General features: G+C 41.1%; 1 protein-coding gene across 6 annotated transcripts in view; it reads left to right on the top strand.

Moving 5' to 3' along the window:
• Nucleotides 1-16,620, top strand: part of fam126a.S (family with sequence similarity 126 member A S homeolog) — a 66,389-nt gene that overhangs the window by 12,231 nt on the left and 37,538 nt on the right. For all 6 annotated transcript variants that reach the window (XR_005962140.1, XM_041567136.1, XM_018268680.2 and 3 more), the window contains 2 exon segments: nucleotides 15,018-15,100; nucleotides 16,131-16,232. Coding sequence is in view for 5 of the 6 variants with exons in the window: in XM_041567136.1 (XP_041423070.1) it covers nucleotides 15,050-15,100; nucleotides 16,131-16,232 (153 nt within the window). In the remaining variant the exon portion in view is untranslated.

Below are 16,620 nucleotides of genomic sequence, written 5' to 3'. Positions count from 1 at the left end.
CTTAAATTAGAATAAAAATATTTGCAGCCTGCTTTCCTGCCTAAATTAATTACTGCAGGTCTCTGTTCCAGAGCACAGAGACATTCACCCCCCGTGAATACAGTGCTGCCTGCACTTACTCTGCACTTACTCTGCACTAAGGTATGTGCTCTTGCTTTGCTGCCTGAAGCCATAATAAATTACCCCATGATCTTTAATTTTAAGCTCCTTAGAAGTATGTTGATGAATTCTAGTTTAACATTTGAATGGTATGAGTTTTACATGTTGAATAATTTGAGCTGAGCCATGACAAATATAATTTGTTTTGCATTGTAATTTTCATGTGTGTGAGTGTTTTGGCTTCTGTTCTCTTGTTTACAGTAGTCCGTATTTGCATTGTATAATTCCTTGGTATTGCCAGTACCTAGCCTTTCTTGCAATTAGATCTGCTTTTCAAATGTTTCCAGCTGTGTATTATTAATTATTATTAATTGGTAAAAGGTAGCCTACATTATTGCTCTAAGGCAGTGATCCCCAACCTGTAGCTCGTGAGCAACATGTTGCTTACCAACCCCTTGGATGTTGCTCTCCGTGTCCTCAAAGCAGGCGCTATTTTTTGAATTCCTGGCTTGGAAGCAAGTTTTATTTCATGAAAACTACAGTAAGTATAGTGCCAAGTAAAGCCTCCTGTAGGCTGCCAGTCCACAGAGGGACGACCAAATAGCCAATCACAGCCATTATTTTGCACCCAAGGGACCTTTTCATGCTTGTGTTGCTCCCCAACTCTTTTTATATTTGAATGTGTCTCACAGGTAAAAAAAAGTTGGGGACTCCTGCTCTAATGTTCCCAGAAAGCTGTTTGACCATTATATCATTCTGAATTAACAGCTGATGAGGCTGTTTAGACCTCCCTGCCAGGGTCTATTTTGAATCACTGTCCAGGCCTCCTTTACTGGTACATGTATGGGATCTTATTTGGAAGGCTCAGAATAAAAAGGCTATACAAAGTAAATTTTAAACAAATAATTGTTGTTCAACAGTAGTTTGTACTTGATGGTGGCTGATTGAAACAATATTTGTGGTAAAACAATCCTATAGAGTTTCTTTAATGTTTAAATGATTTTTAGCAGGCTTAAATTACAGAAAGATTCATTTTCTAGAAAACCCCAGCTCCCAAGAATTCCAGATAATATATTTTGTACCTGCATAACATTCTCTGGGGGAAGGCTTGTGAAACATTGGTGGTGGAATTTAATCCCATTTTTGCACAAGAATGCTACTGATATTGGGCAGTGAGGGCTATCTTGTAGTGATATGAAACGCGTCAGGATGCTGATGATTTTAATTTACTGAAATAAACTTCAACATTTTATCTTAACGACCGGTGTCCGGAGTGCTTGCTGACTTTCTTTTTGCCCTTCAAGGATTTCCCCCTAAACTACGGGTTTGGGGCGCACCCGGACCACTCGTCTAACTCTGTGAGTGCGACTCCTTCCTTTGTATCTTTGATCATTAAATTCTGCAAACCCAGAAGCACAAGACCTGGGCTATATACACCCAGGTCACTGTAAAAACAGGATAAGTGTGAATAATATAGTGAATAAAGTACCCCCTTTTGTAAAATATAAGGATATTATAAGTTACCGAGGAGTTTCATGACCATATAAAAACACGAGGCCGAAGGCCGAGTGTTTTTATACAGGTCATGAAACTCCGAGGTAACTTCTAATATCCTCATATTTTGCAACTGGGGGTACTTTATTTATTATAATACACAAGTTTCGGTGAGTCATGTGACAGAAATTACATCAGAACTCACCGTTTATAACTGATGACATCAGAACTCACCGTTTATAAGGATATAATTTACAGGATATTCATGGCTTTTGTGTATTATATAAATATACACATATTAAGATGATGGTATTTTTTGCCACTACCCACAAATTGTAAAAGTACCTCAGCGCTTTAAACAATTTATAATTTATATTTAATACATTTGAGTTGAGCTATATCAAATTACTTTGTATATGAACCTATCTTGTAGTTCATGTAACAGGTGGTTAGTTGCGAGGAGGTCAGGGCTTTCTGCAGGCCAGTTCTTCCACTCCCATCTCTGTAAAGTACTTGTGCTAATACTGCTCCCACAAAGTAGGAAGCATTGCATTAATTTTACTGGAATCCACATCCTAGCCCAAACCATGAACAGCAGCCCCATTCCTTTATTCTCTTCTCTTTGCAAACAGTATTACAAATTCCAACTCTTAACAGACTTTGCAGACAGCATTACATATTCAGGCAGGTGGCGTTCTCCTAGCTTCTGGCAAACCCAGTTCAGTCTGTCAGGTTTGAAGCACAAGTCATCATTTTAAAGAACATATTTACACCACAACAGAAAATGCTTGGCATTGCACATTGAAAAAAAAAATCATGTAAGGCTTTCAATAAATAATTTTATGATGAATACTTCTAAAGTGCATACATTGTCAGATTTACAACTGAAGACATGCAATATTTACTTTGTTTATTCTCCTCTCAGCAGTCCCTTTCTATTGTTGCTTTTAGACCTTTTCATTTCAAAATCACTTCATTTATTAGTTGATTGGAGTACATCTAGAAGGGAAAAAAAATAACGAGCTGACTTGGTAAAGAGGCATCGTAAGCATTGGAAGGCACCAACCTTCAGTACAAGCCAGTCTACTGACAACATTTGTTAGGAGGGTGGCTTTAAAGTCAACCCATCTGCTTCCATAATCTGTTGCAGGTAAAATCGTTAAAGGGGTTGTTCACGTTCCAACACTTTTAAGTTCAGTTGGTTTCAGAGAGTTCATCAGAAATAGAGACTCTTTCCGTAGTGTTTTCCTGAATGCAAGATCTGCTTCAACCAGCCGGAGATTTTCTATCGGCTAAATCATCATTTATATTTGCATATCCAACCATGCCTTGGTGTCTGCACAACAACATAATGAAACAAACTGCATCAGAGAAAGGGAGGTCACTCATAAATGTAATCCCACTCAGTCATGCATGTAATCCCACTCACTCAGATATGCATAATCCCACTCACCCATATGCATAATCCCACTCATACTCATATCACTCACCCATATGCATAATCCTAATCCCACTCACACATATGCATAATCATAATCCCACTCCCTCATATGCATAGTCCCACTCCCTCATATGCATAATCCAACTCATACTCATAATCCCACTCACCCATATGCATAATCCCAATCATAATCATAATACCACTCACTCATATGCATAATCACTCAAATGCCTAATCCCACTCACTCATTCTCATAATCCCACTCACTCATGATCATAATACCACTCACCCATAGGCTTAATCCCACTCATATGCATACTCCCACTCATATGCATACTCCCACTCACTCATATGCATAATCACACTTGTTTATGCTCATAATCATACTCACTCAAATGCATAATCCCACTCAAACTCATATGATGAGTGAGTAGGATTATGAGTATGAGTGATATGCATATGGGTGAGTGGGATTGGAAGCATGAGTGAGTGGGATTACATATTTTAGTGGGATTATGCATATGAGTGATTGGGATTAGAAGTAAAACTGGTATTGCATTTATGAGTGAATGGGATTACATGTATGTGTGGGATTATATTTATATACGATTCGATAGTCGAAGTACTGTCTCTTTAAAAAAAACTTCGACCACCTATTTCGCCACCTAAAACCTACCGAGCACCAATGTTAGCCTATTGGGAAGGTCCCCATAGGCTTTCCTAGCAATTTGTGATCGAAGAAAAAATCGCTTGATCGAACGATTAAATCCTTCGAAACGAACGATTCGAAGGATTTTAATCCATCGATCGAACGATTTCCCTTCGATCACAAATACTTTTAGGGGCAGATTTACATATGGTCGAATATCGAGGGTTAATTAACCCTCAATATTCGACTGCCGAAGGTAAATCCTTCGACTTCGAATATTGAACACAAAGGATTTACCGCAATTCGTTTGATCGATTAAATCCTTTGAATCGAACACATCGATCGAACGATTTTTCTTTGACCAAACAAAGCTTGCAAAGCCTATGGGGACCTTCCCCATAGGCTAACATTGAGGTTCGGTAGGTTTTAGATGGCAAAGTAGGGGGTCGAAGTTTTTTTTAAAGAGACAGTACTTAGACTATCGAATAGTCGAACGATTTTTAGTTCGAATCGTTCGATTCGAAGTTGTGGTCGAAGTAGCCAATTCAATTCGATGGACGAAGTAGCCAAAAAAAACATTAGAAATTCGAAGGTTTTTTTATTCTATTCCTTCACTCAAACTCAGTAAATGTGTCCCTTAATGTTAACCCTTTATAACCCACTTTATAAATAAAATGACATTAATAATGTCATCTAGGAATTCCTGAAAAGAGTAATGCTGATTTGCCTGAGCTGTTTCTTACAGCACATCTTGTGTGTTTTGGGGGGATTATGTTCTGCTTAATCAGATGCTGCTGCTGTGATCAGATTTTTGCCCTTCTCATTCATTGCTGTGAGTCTGATGCAGCTGCATGGTTTGTTACAGCAGCAGCTGTATTCTGTTACATGGAATTTTCTGAAGCCAGATAAAGATTCAGAGTACATGACATAACTCCAGTTGTTGGACCCAAGATGCAACTTGCTTCAGGCAATTCATTTCTCAATTAATGAGGCCCAGATGTAGTCCTGAAGACACAAGGGGCCAAATAACCTAGCATATTTTCAGTTATTATTTGTGTTTTCTCTCCTTTTTAAATTTATTTCCCAAGTCACCCATGGCAGACAATTCACCAACATGGGTTAATCCCGCCTATCAGGTCACTGGACAGGAAAGAGTTAACGATCGGTATAAATACCTTGCTCCTCCCAGCAATCCTCGTCTTTTTTCCTGTCCAGGTCACGACAGGCTGCTACAGACTGCTACAGGCTGCTACAGATGGCTAAAAGGCTGCTAAGCTTACCATACCAGAGTGGGTCTCTCTCTCTCTCTCTCTCTCCCCTCTGATGCCTCCAAGTGCACCCTATACGGGTTGTGGTGAGAAGAACCCGTTGGGCAGGGTTGTGTGCTGGAGCTGCTGTAAGAATTCCCTCCTAAAGGTAGAGAGGAGGATGAAGCAGTCCAGAGGATCAGCCGTTTCAGATGGATTCGAGGCTGGGTAAAGTGTTTTGTTCCATGGAAGAGCACACGCGCCAATACTGACGCGGACGCGCGTCGAGTACGGACGCGGAAGCGCGTGTAAGACGCGCGCCTGAGTTGACGCGAACGGAGTGACGCGTGCCGGAAGTGACACACGCGGAAGACGCGCGCCCGGAAGTGACGCGCGACCGGACCGACGCGCGGGAAAACGGCGTCAGGAAGTGACGCAATAAGAAGACGCTGGCAGTGTGTGCAAGGCTGGCGTTTTGGCTGGATGTGATAGTACACTTCGCCGGAAGTTGGAGAGCGTTGGTTCACTCGGCTACAGACTGTGAGTGCCTTTCCAGTGGAATCTTGCTTTTGTAATTGAATTTATGCTTATGGAATAATGTGTTACAGGTTACTATGGATCAGCCTGGCTCTGGAAAAGGATCTCAGCCCAAAGGTCCTAGGTAAGCTGGCTGTGGATATATGGATGTAATGAGAGAGAACGATAATTAGTGGCTGATGGTTGTCTTTTCCATTTTCAGCCTACATATGTCAACTGAATTGCAGAAAGGGGAGCCTACTCTCTCAAAGAAAGCGGCTTCAGCTACGGACCCAGTAGCGTCTGCAGACCCTCAGCCTTCAGGAGCCCCACAATTGGATGCTCTGGTCTCCATCATCAAGCAAGCTGTAGTACAAGGCATGCAAGAGGCTACTGCTTCTACCTCTGGGGTACAGAGGAAAGCTAAGAGGGTCAGAGATTTGCCATATGAGTCTCTATCGGATGTGTCAGATGAAGAATTGTATTCTCCAGGGGACGCACATTCAGAACTCTCAGAGGAGGGAGAAGTGTTTTCTGAGGAAGAGATTGCATTTGATCCTACAGCGATAGAGAATCTGGTAAAGGCAGTAAGGAAGACGCTATGTCTTTCGGAAGAGCTACCTAAGTCTAGTTCAGCAGATAAATTCTTCCCATCGGTCAGGAAAAGACAGGTGTCTTTCCCGGTGCATGATTCAATTAAGGAAATCATCAGCTCTGAATGGAAGAGAACAGAGAAAAAGTTTGTTATCCAGGGGAAGTTTGCAAAAAAGTATCCGGTGGAGGAGTCTTTCTCTAAATTGTGGGACAATCCGCCTAAAGTCGACGCTGCGGTGGTAAGGTTGGCAAGAAAGACGACGCTGCCAGTGGATGATGCAGCAGCTTTCCGTGATCCAATGGAGAAACGGATCGAAACCAACCTCAAGAAGACGTTTATAGCGGCAGGAGCAACTTGTAGACCGGCAGTAGCTATGACCTCCACATCAAGAGCTATGAAGGTGTGGTTGAATAACCTGGAAGATGCTATTTCTTCTAATGTCAAAAGGTCTGGGTTACGTGAAATGTTGTCTGAATTGAAACTAGCGGTGGATTTCATGACAGATACCTCTCTAGATCTGGTACATCTAGCTTCAAGAACTATGGCACTTTCGGTGTCCTCAAGAAGGGCTTTGTGGTTGAAGCCATGGCTGGCGGATTCAGCCTCTAAGGGGAATTTATGTCAGTTGCCGTTTGAGGGAGAGATGCTCTTCGGTGAGAAACTCGATTCCATCATTAAGAAAGCTTCCGGGGGCAAGAGTGTATTTTTGCCGCAGGAGAAGAGATTCAGGCGTCAAGGGGGGAGGCCTAGTTCCCCCATTAATAGGTCCTTTCGGGGTTCAAGACAGCCTAGATATGGAAGGACTGCCGGAAGACAGACGAATTGGAAGCCCACAAGGGGGGAAAGTAGGCCTCCCAATAGGAGAAGTTCTACTTTCAGCTCAAGCCATACGGAGAAGAAGCAATGAGATCAGGCCGGCTCAGACCAGCAGAGTGGGGGCACGTCTAACATCCTTTTATGCGGTCTGGGCCTCAAAAATCAGAGACCAATGGGTCCTGAGGGTGATTCAGGAAGGATATCAGTTGGAGTTCCACAGGGTGCCGTCTCGCAATGTGTTCAAGATGTCTTCAGTCCCGCAGGTACCAGGTTCGGACCAAGTGTTACAGGAGTATGTAGATCAACTCCTGAACTCGGGGGCAGTGGAATGGGTTCCGAAGTCCCAACAGGGCTTAGGTTTCTATTCGAAGCTCTTTCTAGTCCGGAAGGCCTCGGGGGCATTCAGACCGGTACTGGATTTACGCCCTCTGAATCAGTTTGTCAACTGCAGGCGCTTCAAAATGGAATCACTGACGTCCATCCTACAAGCAGTTCTTCCACAATCATGGCTAATAAATCTGGACTTGAAGGACGCATATTTCCATGTACCAGTGCACAAGACACACCGGAAGTATCTTCGATTTGCTTTCAGAGGTCAACATGTCCAGTTTACCTGCCTTCCCTTTGGCCTCTCAACGTCCCCAAGAACGTTTACGAAAGTCCTGGTCACGGTCGTGGCTTTTCTAAGAGTAGAAGGTGTGCCTATATTTCATTACCTGGACGACATTCTGTTGGTGGCTTCATCAAGAGAAGAAGCTCTGAAATTCAGGGACAGAACAATCCTGGTACTCCAACAGTTCGGTTGGGTAATAAACTGGGAGAAGAGCAGCTTACTTCCGTCACAAAGGATGGTCTTCTTGGGTGCACACCTGGATACGCAGGAAGGAATAGTTTCACTTCCTCAAGAAAAGATACAGCATATATTGAGACAAATAAGACAGTTCAAAGAACAACAAAGAGTCTCAGTAAGATCATGCATGTCGGTCCTAGGTCTCATGGCATCTACGATCCAGATGGTGAAGTGGGCCAGGTGGCACATGAGGCCTCTCCAACAATTCTTCCTGAGGGAGAATGCTTCAAGACAGTTGAAACTAAATTCACGAATTGTAGTTTCAGAGGACGCCAAAGACAGTTTAAGTTGGTGGCTGGTTGTAGGAAATTTGACTCAGGGGATGGTCCTCGCAAACCCCCCGTATGTGGTGATCACGACAGACGCTTCAGAGAGAGGCTGGGGTGCAGTACTGGAAGGCCGCAGTGTTCAAGGTCATTGGAACCTGCAGGGTGTCTCCTCAAACATTCTGGAACTACGGGCCGTGAAAGAGGCATTGCTGGCCTTTTCAGAAAAGATTCTACATGCCTGGGTAAAGATTCAGTCAGACAATGTTACAACTGTGTCTTATGTGCAGAAGCAAGGTGGCACCAGAAGCGTCCGACTGCTAAAAGAACTGGCCCCAATAATGACGTGGGCAGAGGAAAATCTAGAAGGGCTGACAGCCTTACATATTCCAGGCAGTCAGAATACGGAGGCAGACTTTCTCAGTCGCAACACCTTGCAACCAGGAGAATGGAGTTTATGTCTGCTAACCTTTCAAGGCGTAGTACAGAGGTTCGGAAGGCCAGAAATCGATCTTATGGCCACGGACAAAAACCACAAGTGCAGCAGGTTCTTCTCCAGGGCACCATGTCCTCTGGCAGAAGCAGTGGATGCACTCCTCCAGGATTGGAGCAGGATATTTGGTTATGTTTTTCCGCCCTTTCCAATGATTTGGAGGGTGTTGAAAAAGGTGGATGTCGAAAAAGCCTTGGTCATAGCCATAATTCCGTATTGGCCGAGACGCCCTTGGTTTCCGCTCCTGCAGAGTTTGGCAGTGGAGCCACCTCTGAGACTGCCTCTTCAGCCGGATTTGTTATCCCAGGGCCCAGTGGTCTACGAGGGAGTGGATTCCCTGTCACTGACGGCATGGAAATTGAAAGGCAGAGGCTAGCAGAATATGGTTTCCAGGAAGATCTGGTGAATTTCTTATTGAAGGCTCGGAGGGCTTCTACCTCGGCTCAGTATTACAGGGTCTGGAAGTGTTTCGCAGAATTTGCAGTACAACACAAGTTTGACCCAAAAGATCCTACTGTCCAACAGGTGATTCAGTTCCTGTTTGTGGGTTTCCAGAGAAAACTTAGCACAAGCACCCTGCGAGGTCAAGTCTCTGCATTATCTGCATTGTGTGGTCATTCCTGGGCGGAGGAGCCTCTGGTTAACCGGTTCTTCAACGCAATGAGAAGGGTGTGTCCTTTCAAGAAATCCAGAGTTCCACCTTGGGACCTTACGATTGTCTTACAAGCCTTAATGTCTTCACCTTTTGAGCCTTTGCGGAAAGCCTCGGACTGGCATGCGACGTTGAAAGTCTTGTTTCTGGTCGCTATTACCTCAGCTTGCAGGGTTGGTGAGATTTCTGCTTTGTCAGCAAAAGAGCCAGACACAGTTGTCTATCCGGACAAAGTGATTATGAGACCATCTTTTGAGTTTCTTCCAAAAGTAATCTCCCAATTTCATGCCGATTTGGAAATTACACTACCTTCTTTCTGCCCGTCTCCAAAGTCTAACAAGGAGCGAGAATGGCATACTTTGGACTTGGTGAGGGCCGTTTCGCATTATCTGACGCGAACGAAGGATTGGCGAAAATCTGACAAGTTATTCCTGATTCCGAGGGGCCCTAGAAAGGGTATGGCACCAGCTAAATCTACGATTGCCCGCTGGATTGTCTCCTGCATTGCTCTAGCTTATCGGTTGACAGGCAATGAGATTCCTAAGGACCTGAGGGCTCACTCTACAAGAGCCATGGCTACTTCCTGGGCGGCGGAAGCCAAGGCCCCGCCAGACCTCATCTGCAAGGCTGCGAGGTGGACATCTTCTTTACCTTCATTCGTCATTACAGACTGAATGTGATGTTGTCTCAAGATGCAAAGTTTGGAAGAAAGATTTTGCAATCTGTTGTTCATGCTAAATAAAGTTTTTTGGTTGATCGATAATGGTCCCTCCCTTCTTTAAGCTTGGGGAAATCCCATGTTGGTGAATTGTCTGCCATGGGTGACTTGGGAAATATAGAAATTTTTTCATGCTCACCGTAATTTCTATTTCCAAGTCACTTCCATGGCAGCATTCACCAACTTCCCTCCCTTCTTCTGGAGCTTGTTACTAGACGAGGATTGCTGGGAGGAGCAAGGTATTTATACCGATCGTTAACTCTTTCCTGTCCAGTGACCTGATAGGTGGGATTAACCCATGTTGGTGAATGCTGCCATGGAAGTGACTTGGAAATAGAAATTACGGTGAGCATGAAAAAATTTCTATATTTTTATCTGCACTGCTGGGCCTGGGTTCGCTTGGGATGGGTGCATGGTTGGTATATAAGACGTGAGTTTAGGCGCACACTATTGCACACACAGCCTTGTCTTGTTTGGCTGCTTAATCTTCTACCAGAAGACACTAGCTGTGCACCAGTCCCATCCAGACTCAGCAGCTCAGATAAACATATGCATTTTTTAAATAAAATAAAAATAATAATCACTCTGGGTCCCTAGGCTATAGCCTAGGGTAGTTTATTCATTAATCCGCCCCTGCTACTGATCCATACTAAATCTAAATACACCATTTAAATCTGGTTGGATTTGGATTAGCTGTCATTACTTTTGGTCAAGCCACAAGTGCTTTTATGAAGGGGGCCTAACATGCTTTTTATGGAAATAAAGACACATACTTTTTACAGTTTATGGTGCTTAACCCAGGGTTATACTTGCCATGAGCCAAGGTGAGAATCTTGTAAGAATCTACATAACCGTGCCCTACAAATTACAAAAGACTCATTGAAAAGCAACATGTATTATAGTATCTACAGTTCCTTTTAAAAGAAATCCCATCATCACTCTGGTCCCCCAGCTTTGCACAATGGCTAGTAACGTGGCCATCTTCTAGGCACTCTGTAGAATAATAGAACTGTGGCTATAAAGATTCAGGGAATGCTGCTCAGCACGTTAATAGTGTTACATTTTCATTCCTGGCCATTAAAGTGGACCTGTCACCCAGACACAAAAACCTGTATAATAAAAGTCTTTTTCAAATAAACATGAAATCCAATTTCTATTTTTTATCAAAGCATTCATAGCTGCTGTAAGCTCTTTTAAAAATCTCAGCTGTCCATCAAATATTGTCTGCCCCTCCTCTATGCCTTAGTCACTGCTCTCCACACATTCCCAGACAGAAGGAAACAAGATTCAAATAATTTATACAGTGTAATTAAAGTTAATTTTGCTTGACTAATGTGATAAAATAGGATTTTTTTTGGGTGACAGGTCCCTTTAAAGCAATGCCGGAGAGCTTCCATCTAGAGCATTAAACCATTCTGATTTCCATGGCGTAAAGGCATGTTAGAAGCAGACCCCTAATAGTGCATGCATTTTCTCTGGCCTACCTTTATTTCTTATTTTAACAGATGAAGCAAAAGGCTGTAATTTCAGTTTATTGGTAATACTTAGGGACGCACTGAATCCAGGATTCGGTTCGGGATTCAGCCTTTTTCAGCAGGATTCAGCCGAATCCTTCTGCCCCGCTGAACCGAATCCGAATTTGCATATGCAAATTAAGGGCGGGGAGTGAAATTGTGTGACTTTTTGTAAAAAAAAAAAACAAGGAAGTAAAAAATGCTTCCCCTTCCCACAGCTAATTTGCATATGCAAATTAGGATTCGGTATTCGGCCGAATCTTTCGTGAAAGATTCAGGGGTTCGGCCGAATCCAAAATAGTGGATTCGGTGCATCCCTAGTAATACTATTTTGCATTGAGATGGCTTCTCTGTGTCTTTGCTTGCATGATATTTGCTGTCAAACCTCGGTGTCTAAGTGCTGGATAAACGGATTTAAAATCCTTCACGTAAGCATTTTCATGTTCCTGTCCATCTGTTGGGCTGCCACGGTTCTACAGCTGGAAATTGTTATAGAGTGAGATTTTTTTCCTCTATGATCCTTTCTTGCAGTTAACGCTTGCTGTCAAGCCATCAGCAGTAGTTTTTTCAACAAAAATGTTATATTAGGTCTGAGATGCACATGGAGATTCGGGGAGATTTAGTCGCCCGGCGACAAATCGCCTCTTCGGGTGACTAATTGCCCTGAAAAGCCTTCCCGCCGGCTAGAATCTAAATTGACGGCAGGGTGGCACTCAGAACACTTAGTTTTCTGAAGTCGTCTGAAGTTGCCTCACAAGGAAATTTGGCGAAAAAAAACTAAGCGTTTTGACTGCCATCCCGCTGGCAATTTAGATTCTAGCTGGTGGGAAGGCAATTCGGGGAGATTAGTCGCCCGAAGAAGAGGCGATTTGTCGGCAGGCGTCTAATCTCCCTGAATCTCCATGTGTGTCTCTCCCTTAAATAAACAAGTAGATGTTTATGAGCAAAGTGTCCTGTAGAATGTTTCCCCTCCACTGAGTTTGTTGATTGTGGATCATGTACGTAGCTTGCTTTGCTGGGTTCGATACCAAACAGGACATTGTCTGTGTGGGATTTCTGTGGTTTTGCCCGGGTTTCCTCTTAGTGTTCAGCTTTCGATCCACAATAAAAGAACATACTGATAAATGAATTGATTCCTGATTGTAATAGGTACATTACAGTTGTTATTTCCACTTGGTAGAAAGGAACTGGGCTATATGTTTGTAGTACTTTGAAAATGACAACATCAAGTTTAGCATAATGCAAATATACCTGCAGATATTGTAAGGCACAGAAGTCAGGTCAGCTGTGAGTGTCTGGGGGTTGGGTATTGTGCCTTGTAGTCTTGTACTCTGCCTATCGACTGTGCTTTGACAGAAATTATGTATATGTGTATAAATTTAATCTGTAGGCTGTATGCAACCATTTTTCATTACATATGTGATTGGGACATGCCGCTGCTTTTAGTTTACTATCAGTAACCTTTAAAATGCTTGTACAGGTATTGGACCTATTATCCGGAATCATCGGGACCTGGGGCTTTGCGGATAACGGATCTTTCCGTAATTTGGATCTTCACACCTTAAGACTACTAGAAAATCATGTAAACATTAAATAAACCCAATAGGCTGGTTTTACTTCCAATAAGGATTAATTATATCTTAGTTGGGATCAAGTACAAGCAACTGTTCTTACTACAGAGGAAAAGGAAGTCATTTTTAACATTTTGGATTATTTATTTATTTATTTGGAGTCTATGGAAGACGGCCTTTCCGTAATTCAGAACTTTCTGGATAACGGGTTTCCGGATAACGGATCCCATACCTGTAGTTACAATTCAAAAATAATGTGCAAAATAGCAATACAGAAAGTAAAATGTACATACTGGTCATTAACAGGTTGTCCAGAAACAATTTCAGTTAATCCCTTTGCTTATAACGAGCATAGGAAAATATTTCTGTATCAGCTATTCCAATTACAAGAATAGCTAGAGGAACAAATAAGTATTTTACCCCCCAAATCTTATCCTAAGTCTAGCAGGGGTATCTATGCCTAAATCTCACCCTAAATAGCTTTTAGTTTGGCACCCTCCACTGCTACAGGCCCACCCCAAACAGTTTACAAACCACTGCTCAAGCTGGAATAGGTCCCACAGTTTTGCACACTCCTTCTGGTGTCTTCCACCTTCAACCTTCACCATCAAATTAAAACATAGCGACTTGACAAAATGACAAATATTTCAGTATATAAACTATAATATAGAAAAAAACATAACAATAAAAATGCTTACAGTAGTGCTCTGAATTTAGCCTGGTGCAATCCAGGCTTTTATACATTATAAAATCAATCAAAACCTAGTTTGATACAACATATAGGGGCCGATTCACTAAGGGTCGAATATCGAGGGTTAATTAACCCTCGATATTCGACTAGGAATTAAAATCCTTCGACTTCGAATATCGAAGTCGAAGGATTTAGCACAGATAGTTCGATCGAAGGATAATTCGAAGGATTTTAATCCAACGATCGAAGGAATATCCTTCGATCAAAAAAAGTTAGCCAAACCTATGGGGACCTTCCCCATACGCTAACATTGACTTCGGTAGCTTTTAGATGGCGAACTAGGGGGTCGAAGTTTTTTTTAAAGAGACAGTACTTCGACTATCGAATGGTCGAATAGTCGAACGATTTTTACTTCGAATCCTTCGATTCGAAGTCGTAGTCGAAGGTCGAAGTAGCCCATTCGATGGTCGAAGTAGCCCAAAAAAAACTTCGAAATTCGAAGTTTTTTACCTTTGAATCCTTCACTCGAAGTTAGTGAATCGGCCCCCTAGTTTATGAATGAGATGTCTAATGTAACAGACACTGGTTTAATGTATTGATTTTAGCATATGATTAATTGTGCAAGACAAACGTCAAATCAGATGTGAGCTTTTGACCTAAATTAATTTAGCCACTTAGCTAAGATAGGAGATATCACAGGTATGGGATCCTTTATATGGAAACCCATTATGAAGACCTTCTCCCATAGACTCCATTTTAATACTTTAAAAAATGTTTTTTTCTCTCCTTATAATAAAACAGTACCCTGTACTTACCTAAGAGATAATTAATCCTTATTAGAGACAAAACAATCCTATTGGGTTGATTTATTTTTTAAATTATTTTTAGCAGACTTTAGGTATGGAGATCCAAATTACAGAAAGATTGATTTATCTGGAAAACCCCAAGTCCCAAGCATTCTGCATAACAGGTCCCATACCTGTACCATTAATTCTGGTATAAGCTACTCTTGACCTTTGCTAAACACAACCGCTTGTGTACTGAGAAATCAAAGGATTAAGCTGCATAAGAAAATATAAATGGTGATGAAAAATATTTTTAAAATGCAGGAAGAGCATTTTTTCTTCTTGTGAAGCAGAAATATATCCATGCGCCAAACTGCTAGCAGATATACAAATGTCAGCTCTGATTATTCCACAGAGAATATGCAGAAATTGCCTTTTGAATAAATTGCGATTCAGCTAAAAGCACATCTTTTAATGAACCCTATATATATCCACTCTGATTTCTTAGTTTGCACTAGTTAAAGAGCTCATCTGCATCAAGGCAACATTTCCAGGTTTTATTGTGAATTTAATCGTGTATACTGTATCAGTCTCTAAACAACATCTGCTGTGTCTTACAGGTTAAAGGAAATCGTTTTACAGATGCTGGAAGATGCTAACTTCAGAGAAAGGAGTTGTAGAGGAATGGTTATCAGAATTTAAGGTAATAGATTTGAACATAACACAAATAGCATGCAGGAATGCTCTGGGATTTAAAAGGGTGGTTCACCTTTATGTTAACTTTTAGTATGTTATAGAATGGACAGTATGTTATAGAATGGACAATTCTAAACAACTTTTCAATTGGTCTTCAGTTTTTCTTTTATATAGTTTTTGGATTTATTTGCTGCATTCTTCTGACTCTTTCCATCTTTAAGATGGGAAACCAAATGCTATGTAAGCTTGTACATATGTATTGTTATTGCTTCTTTTTATTACTTATATTTGGATTTATGACCTCCTATTCATATACTCGTTTCTTATTCAAATCAATGGTTGCTAGGGTAACTTGGACCCTAATAACCAGATTCCTGAAATTGCAAATTGGAGAGCTGTTAAATAAAATGCTAAATAACTCATAAACCTTAACAAATTAAAGCCAATTGCAAATTGTCTCAGAATATCAGTCTCTACATTATACTAAAGGTTAATTCAAAGGTGAACAACTCCTTTAAGTTTGCCTAGGAAAATTATTTATTGTTTTTTTCGGCCACCTAAGCATAGTTATAGGCCAAAAATGCAGATTACCCCAGGAAAGTAGACATTTTTTGGAATCTGAATTGGGTGTATGTCTTTTCTCAATCTGCTATCTATCAAACTACAAAGCTTTCCCAAAGTTAGTGGGTTTTTTTTCATGGTGTTTTTTTTTGAAAATTGCATCAAAGCTTGTAGTTTACAGCATCTGCCTAGGTACTAGGAAAACAAATAATATGTATGACTATATAATATGGGTAGGATTAATAAAGCATATGATCTTGATTCAGATTTTCATTATACTGTAGTGGCCCTATATGAATAAAGAATATTACTATTGACTTTCCAATGCAATTAGCAATGTATTTTTGCAATAGCTAACTCTACATTTAGATAAAAAAGAAGTTAAAAGAACAGGCTGTCAGTATTAAAGTAATTATGTCAATATTACTTTTAGTGAGATAATATATATTACATAGGTTCTTAAATATTTTCCACAGACATTGCCTGAGACATCTATTTCCAGTTATGCTTCTGGCTTGAAAAACAAGATTTCCCTTGTATCAGCCCTGTATGAAGTCATTCAGGAGATTCAGAGTGAGGTAGGTGCAAAGATCTGTGGTGAACTATTTACTTTCTCATAATTTTTCTGTAATAATGATGTCTCAACTGACTGGTTTGGATGAGAACTGGACAGCCAAGCTAAAAGTTGCAATAATCTAAGGTACAGGTATGGGACCTGTTATCCAAAATGCCCTGGGTTTTCTGGATTCTGTCAATTGAATTTTCATACTTTAACTAGAAAATCATGTAAACATTAAATAAACCCAATAGGCTGGTTTTGCTTCCAATAATGATTCATTATATTTTAGTTGGGATTGAGTACAAGCTACTGTTTTATTAATACAGAGAAAACGGTAATAGTTTTTAAATAGTTTTTAAAGATTTGGATTATTTGATTATTTATTATTTCAGTCTAAGGAAGTCAAG

This window comes from Xenopus laevis, chromosome 6S (genome assembly GCF_017654675.1).
Source record: "Xenopus laevis strain J_2021 chromosome 6S, Xenopus_laevis_v10.1, whole genome shotgun sequence".
Lineage (NCBI taxonomy): Eukaryota > Metazoa > Chordata > Amphibia > Anura > Pipidae > Xenopus > Xenopus laevis.
Note: the sequence above shows the minus strand (reverse complement) of the source record. Positions and strands in the feature narration are given on the sequence as shown.